The following is a 17,992-nucleotide window of genomic DNA, read 5'->3' as shown; positions in this document are numbered from 1 at the left end:
AATTATTATTTCTCTTCTATTATTCATTCATCATGTTTCATGGCCCAGCATGGCTTTTTTCATTAATAAATTGCTAGCAGAGGTGAAAGAGGCAATAAGCTACAAATAAAGTTAAGATACTTTTGTATTTTTAATAAGATACTTATGCACAGGGTCACCAAGCCACAGGGTATACATTAAGATTGTGAAGTAAATGACAAACTGCCTAACAACCACTGTTTAAGTACAATTAACTATTTGTGCTTATGCAAGTGATATTTAACACAGTAAAAGTAAAAGAAATGCCACTGACTCTCACTGATACTCATCTCTTGTGGAATCCTCGAACATATTCTGATCTCAAACATAATGAGGTAGCTCTAACAATTATTTCCTCCATGTTTATCTGCCTGGAAAACAAAAATGTTAATAACGTGAAACCTAACTTGCACTTTCTTCATATGACACTTTTACACACATCCTCCCGCATGTGCACACACACACCCACACACATGGCTGTTCATCCTGTTTGACAGCTGGATGGTAGTCATACCAACATAAAAATCTGTGAAATGATTGCAGCAAAGCTGGTAAATGACACAGTTGCTTTCACAGGTAGCCCAGCCCCTGATGGGGTGGGATAAACCTGTGACAGGACAGTAACAGGAAGTGCTGGGTGGGTGTATTGGGCAGGTTTCGCACCTGGGTCTTCCTCAGGTATACGATCCTTGTAGCATGGGGTCGACATTGGGGATGACATAGGGATGGGCTAGGACATTGTGGAGGTTGGGAGGGTGAGTGAACAACACTTTAGTAGGGGTGAGAAGTATGTCAGTAGGATGTCCTTCATTTAGGTCCTGATGACAGCTAGTCAAAGCCCTGGCGATGGCTGTGGTTCAGTTGTTCCAGCCTGAGGCATTACTAGGACATCCTAACCAAAATATTTCCCAGCCCTCCTGGTGTTCCATCATGCACCCAACCTCAACTACATCCTAGTCCATCCCTATGTCACTCCTAATCCCTATGGAAGCCCCAGGTGCCAAACAGTATTTCCTATTCCAGTCCTGACCCAAGTTTATCCTACCCCATCAGAGGCCAGTCCACCGGGAAAGGCAGCCATATCATTCTCCAGCTCTGCTGCAATCATTGCACAGTATTTTGTGTTGATATGACTACCAACCAGCTGTCCATCAGGCTGAACGGCCACCGCGAAACTGTGGCCAAGAGCAAAGTAGACGACCCTGTGGCACAGCATGCAGCTGAACATAACACACTTTATTTAAATGGCTGCTTCACTACCCAAGCTATCTGGAACCTTTCCTCCACCATCAATTTTTCTGAGCTGTGCAGATGGAAGTTATCCTTACAACACATTCTCCGCTCCCAGCCTCAACCTTTGGTAACATACCATCTCTACACTCTCCACCCAACAGTTTCCATCCCCCCTGTCCTATCCTGTTTATCTGCAGCCCTCTGTCAATCCATCTGCCCATCTTTCCCTGCTCCTCTCTCTTTTGCTCATTTTTTCGACACCTACCTGCCCCGCCAACCTCGTGATTCTGCACATGTTGGCAGTCTAGTCCCTGCATATTCCACCAAATAGTGTTCATCTCTCTTGCCTCCCATACACTACTATCCCTTCCCCTTCCTCTACACTGCTGCTTGCATCCCACACGATGTTGCATTCTGGCCCGAGAAGCTGGAGTTGTTTCAGAGGCAAAAACAGAAGGAATTTCTGCTTCACTTTGTGACCGGGGATGAACAATGGGTTCATTAAGATAACCATGAACACAAAAAATCATGGGGATATCCCAGCCATGCTTCCATGTCAATGGCCAAACCGAGTATTCATGCCTCCAAGATCATGCTCTGCATTTGGGGCGGGGGGGAGGGGGGGAGGGGGGGGGCACCAGCTCAGCATCATGTACTATGAGGTGTTAAAACCAAGTGAAACAATCACAGGTGCTCATTATCGAATGCAATTAATGTGTTTGAGCAGAGCATTAAAAGACAAACGGCCACAATACAGTGAGAGAGACAATAAAGTGATTTTGTACCATGACAACGCTCGACCCCACGTTGCAAAACAGGTTAAAACATACTTGAAAATGTTAAAATGGGAAGTCCTACCCCACCCACTGTATTCTCCAGGCACTGCTCCCTCTGACTATCACCTGTTTACATCAATGGCACATGGCCTGGCTGACCAACACTTCCAGTCTCATGAAGAAGTCACAAATTGGATCGATTCGTCGATCATTTCAAAAGATGAACAATTGTTTTGACGCGGAATTCGTACACTGCCCGTCAGATGGGAGGAAGTAGTGGCCAGCAATGGAAAATACTTTGAATGATACATGTGTAACCAATTTGTTTCATTAAAATCTCAAATGTTGGGGAAAAAAACAGTGGAAACAAAGTTGTAACCTCGTACAAAAGCATCAAGACAGTCTCAGGAATTAAGAAAGTGAAATTTATAACAAAGTGTTACATATGCAATCTTATATTGACAAGCCAAAACATTATAACCACCTGCTTAATAACTTGTTTGTCCATCTTTGTAACAACTTACATCATTGATTCTGCATTTCAGTGATCCAAAAGTTTGTTGGTAGGTTTGTGGAGGCATGTGGCATTAGATTTCTATGCACAGGTCATGTAATTCGCATATACTATGGGCTGCTGACTTGTGTATGTAGGTGATGGTGCCCGATAGTGACCCAGATGGGTTCCATATGGTTATCATCAGGTGGATTTGGTTGCCAAACATCAACGTAGGTTCACTAGTATGTTCCTCAACCCACTGTAGCATGGTTCTGGCTTCAGGACATGGACAATTATACTACTGAAAGATGACATTGCCTTGGGGAAGACATCAGGTCCCATGCAAGTGTGGGAAAATGTCTGCCATAGCATAAGACTGCTCCCACCAGCCTGCATGTGTGGCGCATACACATTTCGAGCCACTTTCACCTAGATGATGGCATTTGTGAAGATGACTATCTACATACCATAGCAAAAAATGAGATTCACCCAAAGAGCTGATATGTTTCCATTGATCAATGGTCGAATCCCGATGGTCCCATGCCCACTGTTATAACAACTGACAATGTCATTGGGTTAACATGTGACCATGTAAGGATGGTCTGCTGAGGCACTGCATTTTCGACAATGTACAATAAATGGTATGACCCAAAACACTTGTGCATGCATCAGCATTGCGCTCTTTCATCAGAGGTGCCACAGATCACCATCTATCCTACATTATAGGGCAGATAATCCTCCAAACCCCATGTTCTGTGAAGAGTCATGGACATCCAACCATTTAGCACCTAGTGGTACTGTTGTCCTACCTCTTTTTGTAGATGCTCATGACAGTAGCATATGAATATTTAGCCACATTCGCCATTTTCGAGATACTTGTTCACTGGCTCTGCATAATAATAACCTTCCCTTTGTCAAAGTCACTTATCTCAATGAATTTCCCAATTTGTACCCCATATCTTTGCTACAGTGATCCCCATCGGTGTCTGCTCCACTTACATACTTTTGTTACAATGTCACATGGCATCCAGCTTTGTAGTGAGCAGTGGTCATAATATTTTGGCTCATCAATGTACATTGACATTATCAGTATCATTACTTTTGTTGTACATCCAACTTAACCTCTGGTGCCAGCAATGTAATCAGTCACCCACTGTACTTTAAACTTAAGATATCTTATTATGGATGGAATATGTTCATTAATATCAATTTGAGATTCCATATTTTCACATTTTATTGTACAATTCACAATGGAAATTCCAGAGATACTGGTGATGCTCTTGTAATGTTATAGACTGAAATTGTCAGTAAAAGCTGCTGAGTGCAATTGGTGACTGTCCTGAAAAGGCTTAATTTCAACAGTCACTGTTTCCCCTGCAGGCAATGCCTACTCTCACCAAAGTAATGTATGTCAGTGTTCATCACAAGAGCACCACTAAGTCAAACCTTGCTCAGTTTGCTTGCTGATGTCAATATGATGAGTTAAATTTAATCATACAATACAAAGTAGTAACTGAGACAAATGTCAGGAGTAAATACAAACAGTTACTTTTAGATTAGAGGATGATGGTGTGTGATAAAATTCAGGCCAGTGCTTCTGCCCAGAATATTATGATTGAGTCTGGCACTGGTAAATAGGCTTTTTATGGCATTAGGAAAAATCAAAATAAAACTTTTGACTTTGTGCTAAAACAGAGTGAACTAGCTGAAAAAACTAAAGCTGACAACTGTACCAAAATTGACCATTTATGATGGTGTGCACACACTGTACAAAGAACACTTCATCACATTTCCTGCAAGAGGAGATGAACTGCAGGCTGCAATAGAAAAATTTGCACAGGAATAAGGCCAACTGTTTCACAGCTAGTAATTTTTAGCTTCCATAATTGACACAATATCTTTAACAGAAAAAGAGTGTGAGCTCTCTGCATTCCATACTGAGTGCGGCTCTGTTGTCACTGTACTGCTCACCTAACGCTGCTGTCTAGGCTGAGAGATGGCACCTATGCTGAGAGATGGCGTTCTGGTTACTATGAAATACTAATTTTCAGGAAACTATTCAGCTGGCAATGGAGGATATTATGTAGGATTTTATGCACCATGCACACAGGCATGTCCATTGTTCTGACAATTCCCCATGCACTGTGGGTTTACATGCCACCACTTGACCCCTCCTGCAATGCTGTGGCTGTCCACATTCTTGACAGATATCAGATCGACTGCTTTCCTCCCTCTGCCACACTGCAGTTTAAACAAAACCTGCCGTTTCGCATTTTTTTAATAATTTTCTCCACACTCTGAGCAGACTTCAATCCAATGCCTTTTTTCATACCTCAAGTGTCTAGAACTTCTGCACTGCTGCTGACGCACAGTCACCATTCCTGTAAAAGAGCTTTACCAGCAGCTTGTGATGCTACATAGAGACAGTCATGTTGGGAGCCTCAGATACAAACTGAGGAACAACCATGTGCTGAGTGGCTGTTTGTGTACATATTCTGGCACTTACTGCACCATTTGTTGGTCAAATTTTCATTCATTTTTTTATCCATGTCATTTCCCCTGCATCAATAATATGCTGTTCAAATCTAGCATCATTATGTGCAGTGGTTCTCTTTCTAGAGGATTTTTAAACTGGAACTTTAATAACTGACATGATAAAATTATCAAAATGTATGGCAAATGAAAATGTTTTCTTGGCATCAACTTCCGGTAGTAGTGCCTCTTTAGATGCTGTGCATCATATCATTGTACATCAAGGTGTCAGCAGTAAATAACTGGAGAAATCCATATCTTTCTCCAAAAAATTATGTAATATTTGAAAATGTATTGTAACTTTAATTTGTTTAAAATATTATTGATTATCATTACATTAGTTGCTTTTAAATTAAATGTACTCTTCAGTATTTCACATAATATTGCAGTACATCCAGTTTTTATCCAAGTTCTAGACACATTGTATGGTACGCTCCTAACTGCAGCTTCAGATAACTCATTTAGAAAACATTTCTATAATTCAACCTTTCAAAAATTTGGAATGGGAGTCCCCAAATATTCCAGATTAATCACGTTTCACAGTACCAATTTCATCAAGTAAATTTTCTGCTAAATCAATTAAAAATCAAGCTACCAACAGATTATAAACAAAAGGTATTTAAAATAGTAACAGCTTTCTGTGGTATCCGCCATCACTCAGCCACCGCCAACAGCAGCGGACGTCAACACATGCAAAGAGTGGCCAGTCACACAGCTGCATAGGTAGCACATGCGGACTGGTCACATAGATTTGCTGACCGGCCACGTAGTCCATTTCGAGATGACCACTAGAGGGCTGGTGTCATGAGATGGAAGCTTGCCTCCACTCTGCCCCTGGCGCCACCACACGTAGTATTCCCGGACTACCAGAGTGGTATATAGGCCACTGCAACAGCATTGTACAGCCAGTCCTACGCCTGCCTTCACTCATACTAGTGACCGCACATACTAGGAACCCTGTGGAACTTAGGATAGTGTCTCAGCTATCTCTGATGTGAACTGCAGTGCCCTGGACTTGTGTAATTGCTATGGATTGTGAAATGCTACTGTGAAACAGTATTGTTGTGAATAAATCATTTAAGGATTTTGGATGTTACTGTGTTATTCTGATACAACACTTTCCTTCCAATTTACTAGATTATATTCTGCTAGTAAACAGTAATAGTATTATCTACACTTACATGGATACTCTGCAAATTACATTTAAGTGCCCAGCAGAGGATTCATCGCACCACTTCACAATAATTCTCTATTACTCCAATCTCTAACAGGGTGCAGAAAAAATGAACACTTATATCTTTCCAGGCGAGCTCTAATTTCCCTTGTTTTATTATGACGATGATTTCTCTCTATGTAGGTCTCCTCCTGGCTTCAATTTCACCTTTTTTATGAATTATAATATTATAGTTTTTGGGTTTTATCTGACCTGCCATTTACATTAACCTAATATTCCTTACCTTTTAAAATATTTCTGCATGACCTGCAATGCATATTTAGCCCAAACATCTGATATTGGATTCTGGCCTTGATAAGCAGGACGCTGTATAGGATTTGGAGGGCGTGGTTTTCGTTCTGTGTAAGGGACAGCTGTGAATGATTCAAGTGCATGGCACAAGACATCAAACCTGTAAAAGAAACCTGTGTGAATTAAAAGATTTCAAACTACATTATGCTGAAAATCACAGTTTTTATATTAAAAAAAAGTAATGTAAATGTGGCAGAAGAAACTGATAAGGAACTCAACAGCAAACAATGAAACCAAAATATCTCTCTCTCACAACACACACACACACACACACACACACACACACACACACACACACACACTTGTAAGTCAACAATAAAAACACACATTACACTTGGAAGGTAGGTTAGTTACAGTCAAAAGGGGAGCAACAGTCACATTGTCAGAGAAGGAGATGGGAAGATTCTGCTGTGGCCTTACTGAAGGAGCTACTTGAGCAAGCCGATTTAGGGAGATGATGGCGAGCCTGAAACAAAGTTTTGTATGTGAATTTCAATTTGTTTAGATTTAACAGTAAATTGGTTGCACTGAAAGAGGGAAAAGTCAACTCATCATAAGTGATCAACAGTTTTGTAAGGTTTTTTTTGTGAGCATCTCAAACAGCTATACCTACTGAATGTCGAATGGATTGTTGGACTTGGCAATCAAAATTCCAGAGAACTGTTTCATTCTGTGATAATAATTGAAATTTACATGGCATGTTGTTATTTGTTATTAGAGTGAAGAAATGTGGTTCACGGTATGTTAGATATTGTATTGCACATTAACCTCTGTAGCTGGACAGACTGATTTGAAGCAAGATGGAAGACAACAATCCAATTTTCAGGGTATAGTAATATGTATTATTTGTGGCAAGACATCACTGATAGGAACCGTGAATGGAAACCAATATTTACCAAATGATATCACTAAGCATTTAAGTTAATGGTCCTAAATATCTACATAGTTAATGAAATACAAAGTATCTCAAACTCAGTCAGCATCTGAAGCACTGTTTCTGGAGTGGACTGTGCCTGCACACTATACCAACCGAACTTTATCTACAGAGAGGCAACCTTAAAAACATCTAATCACTGTGGAAAATGCACCAGTAAAATACAACTGGTACCAATTCTAGCTTTAGAATAGGTAACTGAGTACAGGTCTGCCACCACCCTTCTGCACTCTTTCACTGTTTGGCAAATGAAAAAAATTCTTTCTAAAGCATTTAGCAATTTATATGCACCCTTTATGTGCTGATCTGCAGCACTGTGCCAGACTGAAAGGTGCTCATTCCTTTATTAATCGAGTCCAGGTGCAAGTATTATTTCCATAATGATGTGTGATACACAAATTGTTCTCCTCTAGAAGAATCCATTCACAATGAACCAAACATGAATGTAGCCAAACAACTACACAATTAACTAAGAATAGTCAGGAATGACTGCAGAATACAGACATGAAATACAATAAAGCACTGTTACACAGTAATTTAAAAAATAAGAAAGTTAAGAAAAAAAATTGTAATTTAGAAAAGTGAATCATTTTTGGTGCCAATCCCCAAAACATTTTCCCCAAGTTAGACGAAGGGTATGAGCTGACAGGTGTGGTTCAAAGGAGAAGAAATAAAACCAGAACTGGATGCACTCCTGAGAGCTGCAAAAGATTACATATCAAGAGACCACTTGGGTCAAAAAGCTGTGATGGATAAGAAGATCCAGGAAAAATGTTATCCCTGTAGGCTGTGTGATAAAGAGCTGCTCTCACAGTGCTTACCACTGTTTAGGCAAAGGCTAACATTTGAGAAGGTGTAATAGGCTGCTCAGCCCTTCACAAGCTTACATGTAAGGCTATAATATATGAGATAACAGCAGTAATGGTGATAGAATAAAGCATTACACTTTAAAGACTTTTTCATCTCCTCCCTGGAAGCACATATTTTTGCTTTAGTTTAGCATCAGTAAGGTTTCATATTACATTTACATTGTATTGTCAGCATATTCTTTGTATTCATTGCACGTATTTTCTGACTGGGGTAGGTTTCTCTATTGTATGTACTAAGTTATGCATCATGCACTATTTTTTTATTTTTTTTATTTTATTTTATTTTTTTGCAGGTTCATTTATCATCTTCTACAGTTAATTTTTTGTATGAGGTATTGAAAACTAACTAACTGGCTGTCATCTACACCTTAACAGCTTGTTCCAGGGTAACACTTTTAGTGAGTTTGCTGATGTAAAATGGCAGTTTGTGTCAATAGCTACCATGCCTTCTGTCCTATCAGCAAGAGGCTGACATCATTGGGAAGCTCAAGTTTCCTTATCTCTCTGGCATTCCTTCTGAGTAGCTTCAGTTTAGAATTCAGGAAATAATTTTTATTCCAGTACTGATTTATAGTATTTATAATAGACAGTGAGGAATTCCAGGTGGGGTCAACATAAAAACATGAATGGCACAGAACTCCAAGTAGTAAAAAGAAAGCACAAAACACACAATGATGAGAAGGTAAGGCCAAGAACACCTTAAATGAACAGAATTGAAAGAAAAAGATTCAGTACGACAACTGACAACACGAAAATCAAACACAGTAAGGTGCTACTTCTAGTGCTGCCTTGTACCACAGTAACATACCCGCTGTAAACGCATACTCTCTCTGGCATTGTCAAGGTATGCAGCGGATCTACAAGTCCCATTGTTGGGCGAATAGCCCTGTGAGCTATCCCAGTCTTGGCTTTCAGAGGCTCATAATCAAAAATACTCACACCCGTAGTTTCACTTCCAGTACCAGCAGTTGTTGGCACTACAGTTGTGGCAAAAAAGAAAAACAGGTCAGATGGAAAGCTATATGAAGGCTTTAGTATATACCACTGTTGCATAAAAATATCAGTTATTAAAAAGTGCTCTAAAGTAACAAAAAATTTATTTACTGCACCTCACCTGCTACAAAAGGTTTCAGCGGAAAGTTGACAGGTTTTCCTTTCCCTATGGGCTCATTAACATAATCCAAGAAGTCTGCTTCAGGGTTGGAAGAATACAGATTTGCAGCTTTGCAAGTGTCCATAACAGAACCACCACCAACTGCAACAAAAGCATCAAACTGCCCTGCTTTCGCGAAGTTTATTGCATCCTGCAAACTGTCAAGCAACAATTTAATAATGAGGTACTTCAGCCTAATGCTAAGGAGTAACACTACAAATATCTAACTCACCTTTTGTCTGTTGGTTCCACTCTGACTCTATCAAATACTTCAAAATTGATACCATGCTTAGTTAATGAATCCATTGCTGTTCGGATGGAAGGGAGTTTTGCTATGTTTGGATCAGTCATCAAACAAACTTTCTTTGCACTCATATTGGCCATATCCATTCCAATTTCCTGTGTGACTCCTGGCCCATAACGGATTGTGGAACAAGCCATCTGAAATGCAGGAATCTATTATGAACTGTACTTCAAAACTTCACACAATAACTGCCAAATCAATTACTTAGAAAAGAATTTCAATAGTTTACTTCATTAATCTGAAAAGTCTGCAGTATGATACCAATGTAATTTAAATCACAGCTGTCTGAACAGTAGGCGAAATATAACAGCAATTATAATTTTTCCCATTAGGAAAGCTAAATATGGGGAACTACATTAAATGAAAGACAATCTTTACTTATAATCACCGAAACAGTAGAAACTATAGAAGGATAGAAAAGACATTGAATGTTTAACTTCCTGAACTTTTCAATTATTTCCTTGTAAGCAAAACACACAGCACACATTAACGAATAAAAATACATTCCCCTTAAAGTAGTGCCAAAGGGAAATAATGGTAAACTAAACTCACTTAAAAGCAAATGATATAAACTGGAAAGAAGTCAAAGAAAACAGAAAAATGGAGAGAAATCAAAGAACACAGATGCACAGAAATGAGAAGGTGAAAATGTACAAGGAAAAAAACCCATAAAAATGAAAAAAGTAGAAAGGAAAAAAGAGCAGCAGAATATAAAGAACAGACAATAGATCATGTGATAGGGGGATGCATTGCGCAAGTCTTACAGTGATGTTATCCTAATGGAAAATGAAACTATTTACATAAAAACTAACTCAGCTACTTTCAAGGAAAGCATTCAGCAGATAAGCCCCAAACATAGCAAGGGGAGCTGTGTGAAAACTAATCCTACCTGAAAAATCTGTTGCTGTAGAGGGAATGTTTAGCACAGAATGGGCGACAATTGTCAAAGTAAATATTCTGTCTATCTACATCACCTAAACCATTGTCAGTGTAGTCCAAACAGTTCTTTTAAGAATCTAAGCTTATCTAACAGCGAGTACATAGCATAGACCATAGAGAGTTTTAGTGAAATTAAGCAGCTCATCTTCTTTATAATTTAATAATCCAGTTATTCCTTGTACTTCTTCTGGTGTATATGATTACTGCTACCTTGGGCAACGCTTTGCGTATATAAAAAATGCTACTTTGGTCATGACATATGGTCACTGTAGCTGCGCACTGACACCTGACTTTGACTACATCTGTCACGAGCAGCAATCTGATTGGCAGGTGGTGGGTATAAAGAAGTGACATGGGGCAAGGATGGGGGATAGCAGAGTAAGGGTGGGAGAAGGTGCTTGTGCTGCCTGTGGGAGCATGCACAGAAATGGTGGGGACAGGATAGGTCTGTTAGGTGAAGCATCAGGATGCTCTGCTGGGGGGGGGGGGGGGGGGAGGGAGGGAGGAGGGGGGAGGGGGAAGGGAGGAGGAAAAGACGAGGAGTGAAGAAAGAAGGGGGAAAGGGCTTGTAGGTGTATTGGCAGAATAGAAGGGGTGTGGTATTGGAGTGGGAGCAGGTAAAGAGAGAGATGGGTGGAGGGCAGGAACTAGCAATGGTTGAGTCCAGAGGGTTACAGTAAAGAAGGACATATTGCAGGGAGAGTTCCCTCATGCTCAGTTCAGAAATGATGGTGTTAATAGGAAGAATCCTGGTGACAATGGCTGTGGAGCTATCATTAAAGTGAAGCACATTGTGCTGGGCAGCATGGTCAGCAACAGGGTGGCCCAACTGTTTGTTGGTTAGAGTTTAGTGATGTTCATTCATATGGGCAGACAATTTGTTAGTTGCCACACACATGTAGAAAGCTACACTGTGTTTGCAGTTTAGCTAGTAGCTCAAATGGCTGCTTTCACAGGTGAAAGCATCTACTATCCATTGATGGGGTAGTAGATGGCTGTGACAGGACTGGCGCAGGTGGCAATGGAAGGATGAATGGGACAGATCTTGCATCCCGGTCTATTGCAGGGATATGAGCCACGAGGCAAGGGGTTGGGAGCAGGGGTAGAATATGGACAGCCAAGGATATATGTCGGTTTAACGGGTGGCAGAACACCACAGTGGCAACTGGGAGAAACACAGTGAAACCAATTTTGTCACTAACCCTATTAATCAGATGATCTAAAACCAATACTGAACCCTGCCTAATTCAGTTTCCTCCTCTCCCGTTAGCTTTCCACAATTTCCTAACCTCAAACCTTGCCTTACCTTCACTCCCCAAATCACTCAATATCGACACCAACCTTGCATCTGTCTAAAGAACTGCAATTCATCACCTAAAAACAAATGCCACATTTACAGTGCTACCTGCCGACAAAGGCTCCGTCATTGTGGCTATGAACCATCACGATTACATGATGGAGGGGCTCCATTAGCTATCCTGTAAGTACCCTACAAACCCTACCAGTGACCCCATTCCATAAACCTAGCAGATTTCCAGCCCCTCCTCAAATCTTCCACTCCAGCCCAGAACATCTCCCCTTTGTCTATCTCTTCCCTCATCCTCCCCAACATTCCCTGCTCCCCTACCTTCTACATCCTTCCAAAAGTTCATAGACCTACCACCCAGGAAGCACCATTGTAGCTGTTACCGTGCCCTCACAAAGAGAATTTCCACTCTTGTTGGTCAAAACCTTCAGGCTATTAGCTGTAACTTACTCTACTATATAATAGACACCAACTATTTCCTCCACTGACTCTCCACAGTTCCAGTTCTTTACCGCAAGGAGCCCTGCTTGTCACTATTGATGCCACCAATCTCTACACTAACATCCCTAATGTCCATGGCCTTGCTGCTATTAACACTGATTTTCTCAATACCCAAATGGCTCCAGACCCATACCGTCCTTCCTGGTAACTATGATGAACTATATCCTTACCCACAATTACTTCTCCTTTGAAGGCATCACCTACAAACAAATCAGTGGTACAGCAATGGGCATGCATGACACCACCCTATGCCTACCTACTCATGGACCATCTAGATGAATCCTTCCTTACCACCAAGAATCCCAAACCCCTCACTTGGAGCAGGTTCAGTGAGGACATCATCATGATCTGGACCAAGGGCAAAACACGCTATCCACATTCCTCCACAGCAGCCTCACCTTCTCACCCATTCACTTCAACTGGTCCTCGGAGGATGGCTGCATCTGTTCACATCAAGCCTACCAATCACCAATAATACCCCCAGTTTGGCAACTGTCACCCATTCCATAACCAGACATCTCTTCCATACAGCCTAGTTCCCATAGTATCTGTACTGACAAGCAATCCCTCTCCAAGTATGCCCAGTGTCTTACTGGTGCCTTAACAGACCAAAATTACCCTTCCAACCTTCTTCAGAAACAGAGCTACCTTGCCTTGTCTCTGCCACAACCTACCTCCTCTAACAGAAGCACTGTCCCACTACAAAAGAACATTCCTCTTTTTCACTCAGTACCACAAAGGACTGGAGCAACTGAATCACATTCTCTGACAGGGCTTCGACCCTTCCCTCGGTGGTATTCCTCCACCCACCGAATCCATGCAACATGTTAAAAAATATATCGGCTCAACCACTTGTTTATAGTGTAAAACACTGATATTGACGCGTTTTGGAAGTCAAGCTTCCATCATCAGAAATAATAAGAAGTAGAAGAACCTGTTAAAACTTGCTAAAATGGAACATGCACCAGGCACAATAAAATTGATAATAAAATTAAAACATCGTGGCTACTTCCCTACTGTATTGACCTATTTGCTGCTCCTGTAAAGCATATTATGCTCACTGGAATATAATGACAGTCCTGACTGCAACTGAAACCTTGACCATGAAAACCTGCAGCAGGACTTCTCCTTTACAGGTGAACTGAAGACTTGCACTAACCCACTTCCACGGCATGGCGAAAATCTGAACTGGATGTGTGCTGCAAACAACTGTGTCTTCACAATTTGGCTAGCGAAAAGCGTTATGGCATAAATAGATTGTGCACTGATTTCCTGAAATATATTTTATTGAACAGAATTAACAACCACCACCACCACATCCTTCCAGTTGTAATTTTTCTCTCGGCTGTGATCTATTATGAAGCAACAAAAGCAGCTGTTTCACACACCAGTATGCTCATCTACATACAAGGCAGTTCAACAGCTATCACTATTTAATGCATAGCAGTACACTGATAAGAACTACAGAGAATTTGAAGGAGAGTTTCGATCAGACCAGACCACGGTGTTCCAGTCTGTTTTCTAGTTTCCTCTCTGACCAACTTTCTTTGTCTGAATGTTTTTCTATCTGTAATGCCTGCCTGAATTATACTGGCTACTTTAAGATGACGTCATTATCAGGAGAAAGAAAACTGGCATTCTACGGATCGGAGTGTGGAATGTCAGATCCCTTAATCGGACAGGTAGGTTAGAAAATTTAAAAAGGGAAATGGATAGGTTAAAGTTACATATAGTGGGTATTAGTGATGTTCGGTGGCAGGAGGAACAAGACTTTTGGTCAGGTGAATACAGGGTTATAAATACAAAATCAAATACGGGTAGTGCAGGTGTAGGTTTAAAAATGAATAAAAAAATAGGAGTGCCGGTAAGCTACTACAAACAGCATAGTGAACGCATTATTGTGGCCAAGATAGACACGAAGCCCACGCCTACTACAGTAGTACAAGTTTATATGCCAACTAGCTCTGCAGATGATGAAGAAGTTGATGAAATGTATGATGAGATAAAAGAAATTATTCAGGTAGTGAAGGGAGACAAAAATTTAATAGTCATGGGTGACTGGAATTCGACAGTAGGAAAAGGGAGAGAAGGAAACGTAGTAGGTGAATATGGATTCGGGCTAAGAAATGAAAGAGGAAGCTGCCTGGTAGAATTTTGCATAGAGCATACCTTAATGATAGCTAACACTTTGTCCAAGAATCATAAAAGAAGGTTGTATATGTGGAAGAATCCTGGAGATACTAGAAGGTATCAGATAGATTATATAATGGTAAGACATATTTAGGAACCAGGTTTTAAATTGTAAGACATTTCCAGGGGCAGATGTGGACTCTGACCAAAATCTATTGGTTATGAACTGTAGATTAAAACTGAAGAAACTGCAAAACAGTGGGAATTTAAGGAGATGGGACCTGGATAAACTGAAAGAACCAGAGGTTGTACAGAGTTTCAGGGAGAGCATTAGGGAACAACTGACAGGAATGGGGGAAAGAAATACAGTAGAAGAAGAATGGGTAGCTTTGAGGATGAAATAGTGAAGGCAGCAGAGGATCAAGTAGGTAAAAAGACAAGGGCTAGTAGAAATCCTTGGGTAACAGAAGAGATACTGAATTGATGAAAGGAGAAAATACAAAAATGCAGTAAATGAAGCAGGCAAAAAGGAATACATACGTCTCAAAAATGAGATTGACAGGAAATGCAAAATGGCTAAGCAGGGATGGCTAGAGGACAAATGTAAGGATGTAGAGACTTATCTCACGACGGGTAAGACAGATACTGCCTACAGGAAAATTAAAGAGACCTTTGGAGAAAAGAGAACCACTTGCATGAATATCAAAAGCTCAGATGGAAACCCAGTTCTAAGCAAAGAAGGGAAAGCAGAAAGGTGGAAGGAGTATATAGAGGGTCTATACAAGGGCGATGTACTAGAGGACAACATTATGGAAATGTAAGAGGATGTAGATGAAGATGAAATGGGAGATACGATACTGCGTGAAGAGTTTGACAGAGCACTGAAAGACCTGAGTCGAATTAAGTCCCCGGGAGTAGACAACATTCCATTAGAACTACTGACAGCCTTGGGAGAGCCAGTCCTGACAAAACTCTACCATCTGGTGAGCACGGTTATGAGACTAAATTCCCTCAGACTTCAAGAAGAATACAATAATTCCAATCTCAAAGAAAGCAAGTGTTGACAGATGTGAAAATTACCGAACTATCAGTTTAATAAGTCACAGCTGCAAAATACTAACGCGAATTCTTCACAGACGAATGGAGAAACTGGTAGAAGCTGACCCCAGGGAAGATCAGTTTGGATCCAGTAGAAACGTTGGAACACGTGAGGCAATACTGACCCTACAACTTATCTAAGAAGAAAGATTGAGAAAAGGCAAACCTATGTTTCTAGCATTTGTAGACTTAGAGAAAGCTTTTGACAATGTTGACTGGAATACTCTCTTTCAAATTCTGAAGGTGGCAGGGGTAAAATACAGGAAGCGAACGCTATTTACAATTTGTACAGAAAGCAGATGGCAGTTACAAGAGTCGAGGGACATGAAAGGGAAGCAGTGGTTGGGAAGGGAGTGAGACAGGGTTGTAGTCTATTCCCGATGCTATTCAATCTGTATATTGAGCAAGCAGTAAAGGAAACAAAAGAAAAATTTGTTGTAGGTATTAAAATCCATGGAGAAGAAATAAAAACTGAGGTTCGCCGATGGCATTGTAATTCTGTCAGAGGCAGCAAAGGACTTGGAAGAGCAGTTGAGTGGAATGGGCAGTGTCTTGAAAGGAGGATATAAGATGAACATCAACAAAAGCAAAACGAGGATAATGGAATGTAGTCGAATTAAGTCGGGTGATGCTGAGGGAATTAGATTAGGAAATGATACACGTAAAGGAGTTTTGCTATTTGGGGAGCAAAATAACTGACGATGGTCAAAGCAGAGAGGATATAAAATGTAGACTGGCAATGGAAAGGAAAGCTTTTCTGAAGAAGAGAAATTTGTTAACATCAAGTATAGATTTAAGTGTGAGGAAGTCGTTCCTGAAAGTATTTGTATGGAGTGTAGCCATGTATGGAAGTGAAACATGGACGATAAATAGTTCGGACAAGAAGAGAATAGGAGCTTTCAAAACGTGGTGCTACAGAAGAATGCTGAAGATTAGATGGGTAGATCACATAACTAATGAGGAGGTATTGAATAGAATTGGGGAGAAGAGGAGTTTGCGGCACAACTTGACAAGAAGAAGGGACTGGTTGGTAGGACATGTTCTGAGGCATCAAGGGATCACAAATTCAGCATTGGAGGGCAGCGTGGAGGGTAAAAATCGTAGAGGGAGGCCAAGAGATGAATACACTAAGCAGATTCAGAAGGATGTAGGCTGCAGTAGGTAGTGGGAGATGAAGAAGCTTGCACAGGATAGGGTAGCATGGAGAGCTGCATCAAACCAGTCTCAGGACTGAAGACAACAACAACAACAACAACAACAACAACAACAACAACACTAAGATCCTCCTCAATCACAGCAATCCATTTCCTTGGCTCAGTTATGGCCTTACTTCTGTTTAATATAATTCTACTCTGTTTTGTCAACCTAGTGAATGCCATTCGTTTAATGTGATCATAAAATTAAAGTCTTCATTTTGTCATGTCACCACGTATGTATGTGTATTATTGTATTTCCTTATTACTTCTTAGCATATAAGTTCCTCCATCAGTAATTTTGGGGCCGAATATTTTCCTAATCTTTCTTTCTTCCTTTCTTTTGAATTTCTTCTTTCAATTTAAAATTAAAGTTTCTGCTCCATAAAGACAGTCAGGTTTGATTACAGTTTACTGAATTTAGGAAGTTATTTTTTATTATAAATATTTTGTGTTAATCTGAATGCAGCTGCCAGTTTTTTCCAGACCATTTTCTTGTACGATTTTCCCCGCAGGTATTTAAATTGAGAAACACTATTTTTCCATATTTTGTGTTCAAAAACTTTGGTGTCTGTTCATTGTACGTAATTTATTCCATTTTTCGAATGATATTTGTAGTCCTACTTTTTCTGTAACTTCTTTAATAATTTCAATCTGTGTTAATATTCTTAGTTAAAATTGCCAGATCATCTACAGGCAGGAGGCTGTCTACTCTAATATTACTTCTACCTAACTTAACTGATTTATCTATATTTTGACTACTTTTTCTCTCACCATTCTGTAACTACCTTTTCCAAAACACAGTTAAACAGTAAAGGGGAGAGTCCATCTGCCTGTCCAACACCAGTCTTTATATCAAATGGTTCAGAAATTCGTACATGAATTTAACTTTAGAGCTAGTGTCTGTTAACGTTTCCTTAATCAGTGTTAGAGTTTTATTATCTAGCCCTCATTCCTTTAAAATGAGGAAGAGAGATTCATGATC

The 17,992-nt window shown here is 40.3% G+C and overlaps 1 protein-coding gene across 1 annotated transcript in view; it reads right to left on the bottom strand.

The window, feature by feature from the left end:
- Window positions 1-17,992, bottom strand: part of LOC126201874 (probable hydroxyacid-oxoacid transhydrogenase, mitochondrial) — a 62,208-nt gene that overhangs the window by 24,295 nt on the left and 19,921 nt on the right. The window contains exons 3-6 of the mRNA XM_049936819.1: window positions 9,769-9,977; window positions 9,498-9,694; window positions 9,192-9,360; window positions 6,513-6,680 (exon numbers count right to left, since the gene is read on the bottom strand). Coding sequence (XP_049792776.1) covers window positions 6,513-6,680; window positions 9,192-9,360; window positions 9,498-9,694; window positions 9,769-9,977 — 743 coding nt within the window. The remainder of the gene's footprint in view (window positions 1-6,512; window positions 6,681-9,191; window positions 9,361-9,497; window positions 9,695-9,768; window positions 9,978-17,992) is intronic.

Source organism: Schistocerca nitens, chromosome 1 (assembly GCF_023898315.1).
Source record: "Schistocerca nitens isolate TAMUIC-IGC-003100 chromosome 1, iqSchNite1.1, whole genome shotgun sequence".
In the NCBI taxonomy this organism is placed as follows: Eukaryota; Metazoa; Arthropoda; class Insecta; order Orthoptera; family Acrididae; genus Schistocerca; species Schistocerca nitens.
The sequence above is the reverse complement of the archived record's forward strand: the minus strand, read 5'-3'. Positions and strand labels throughout refer to the sequence as shown.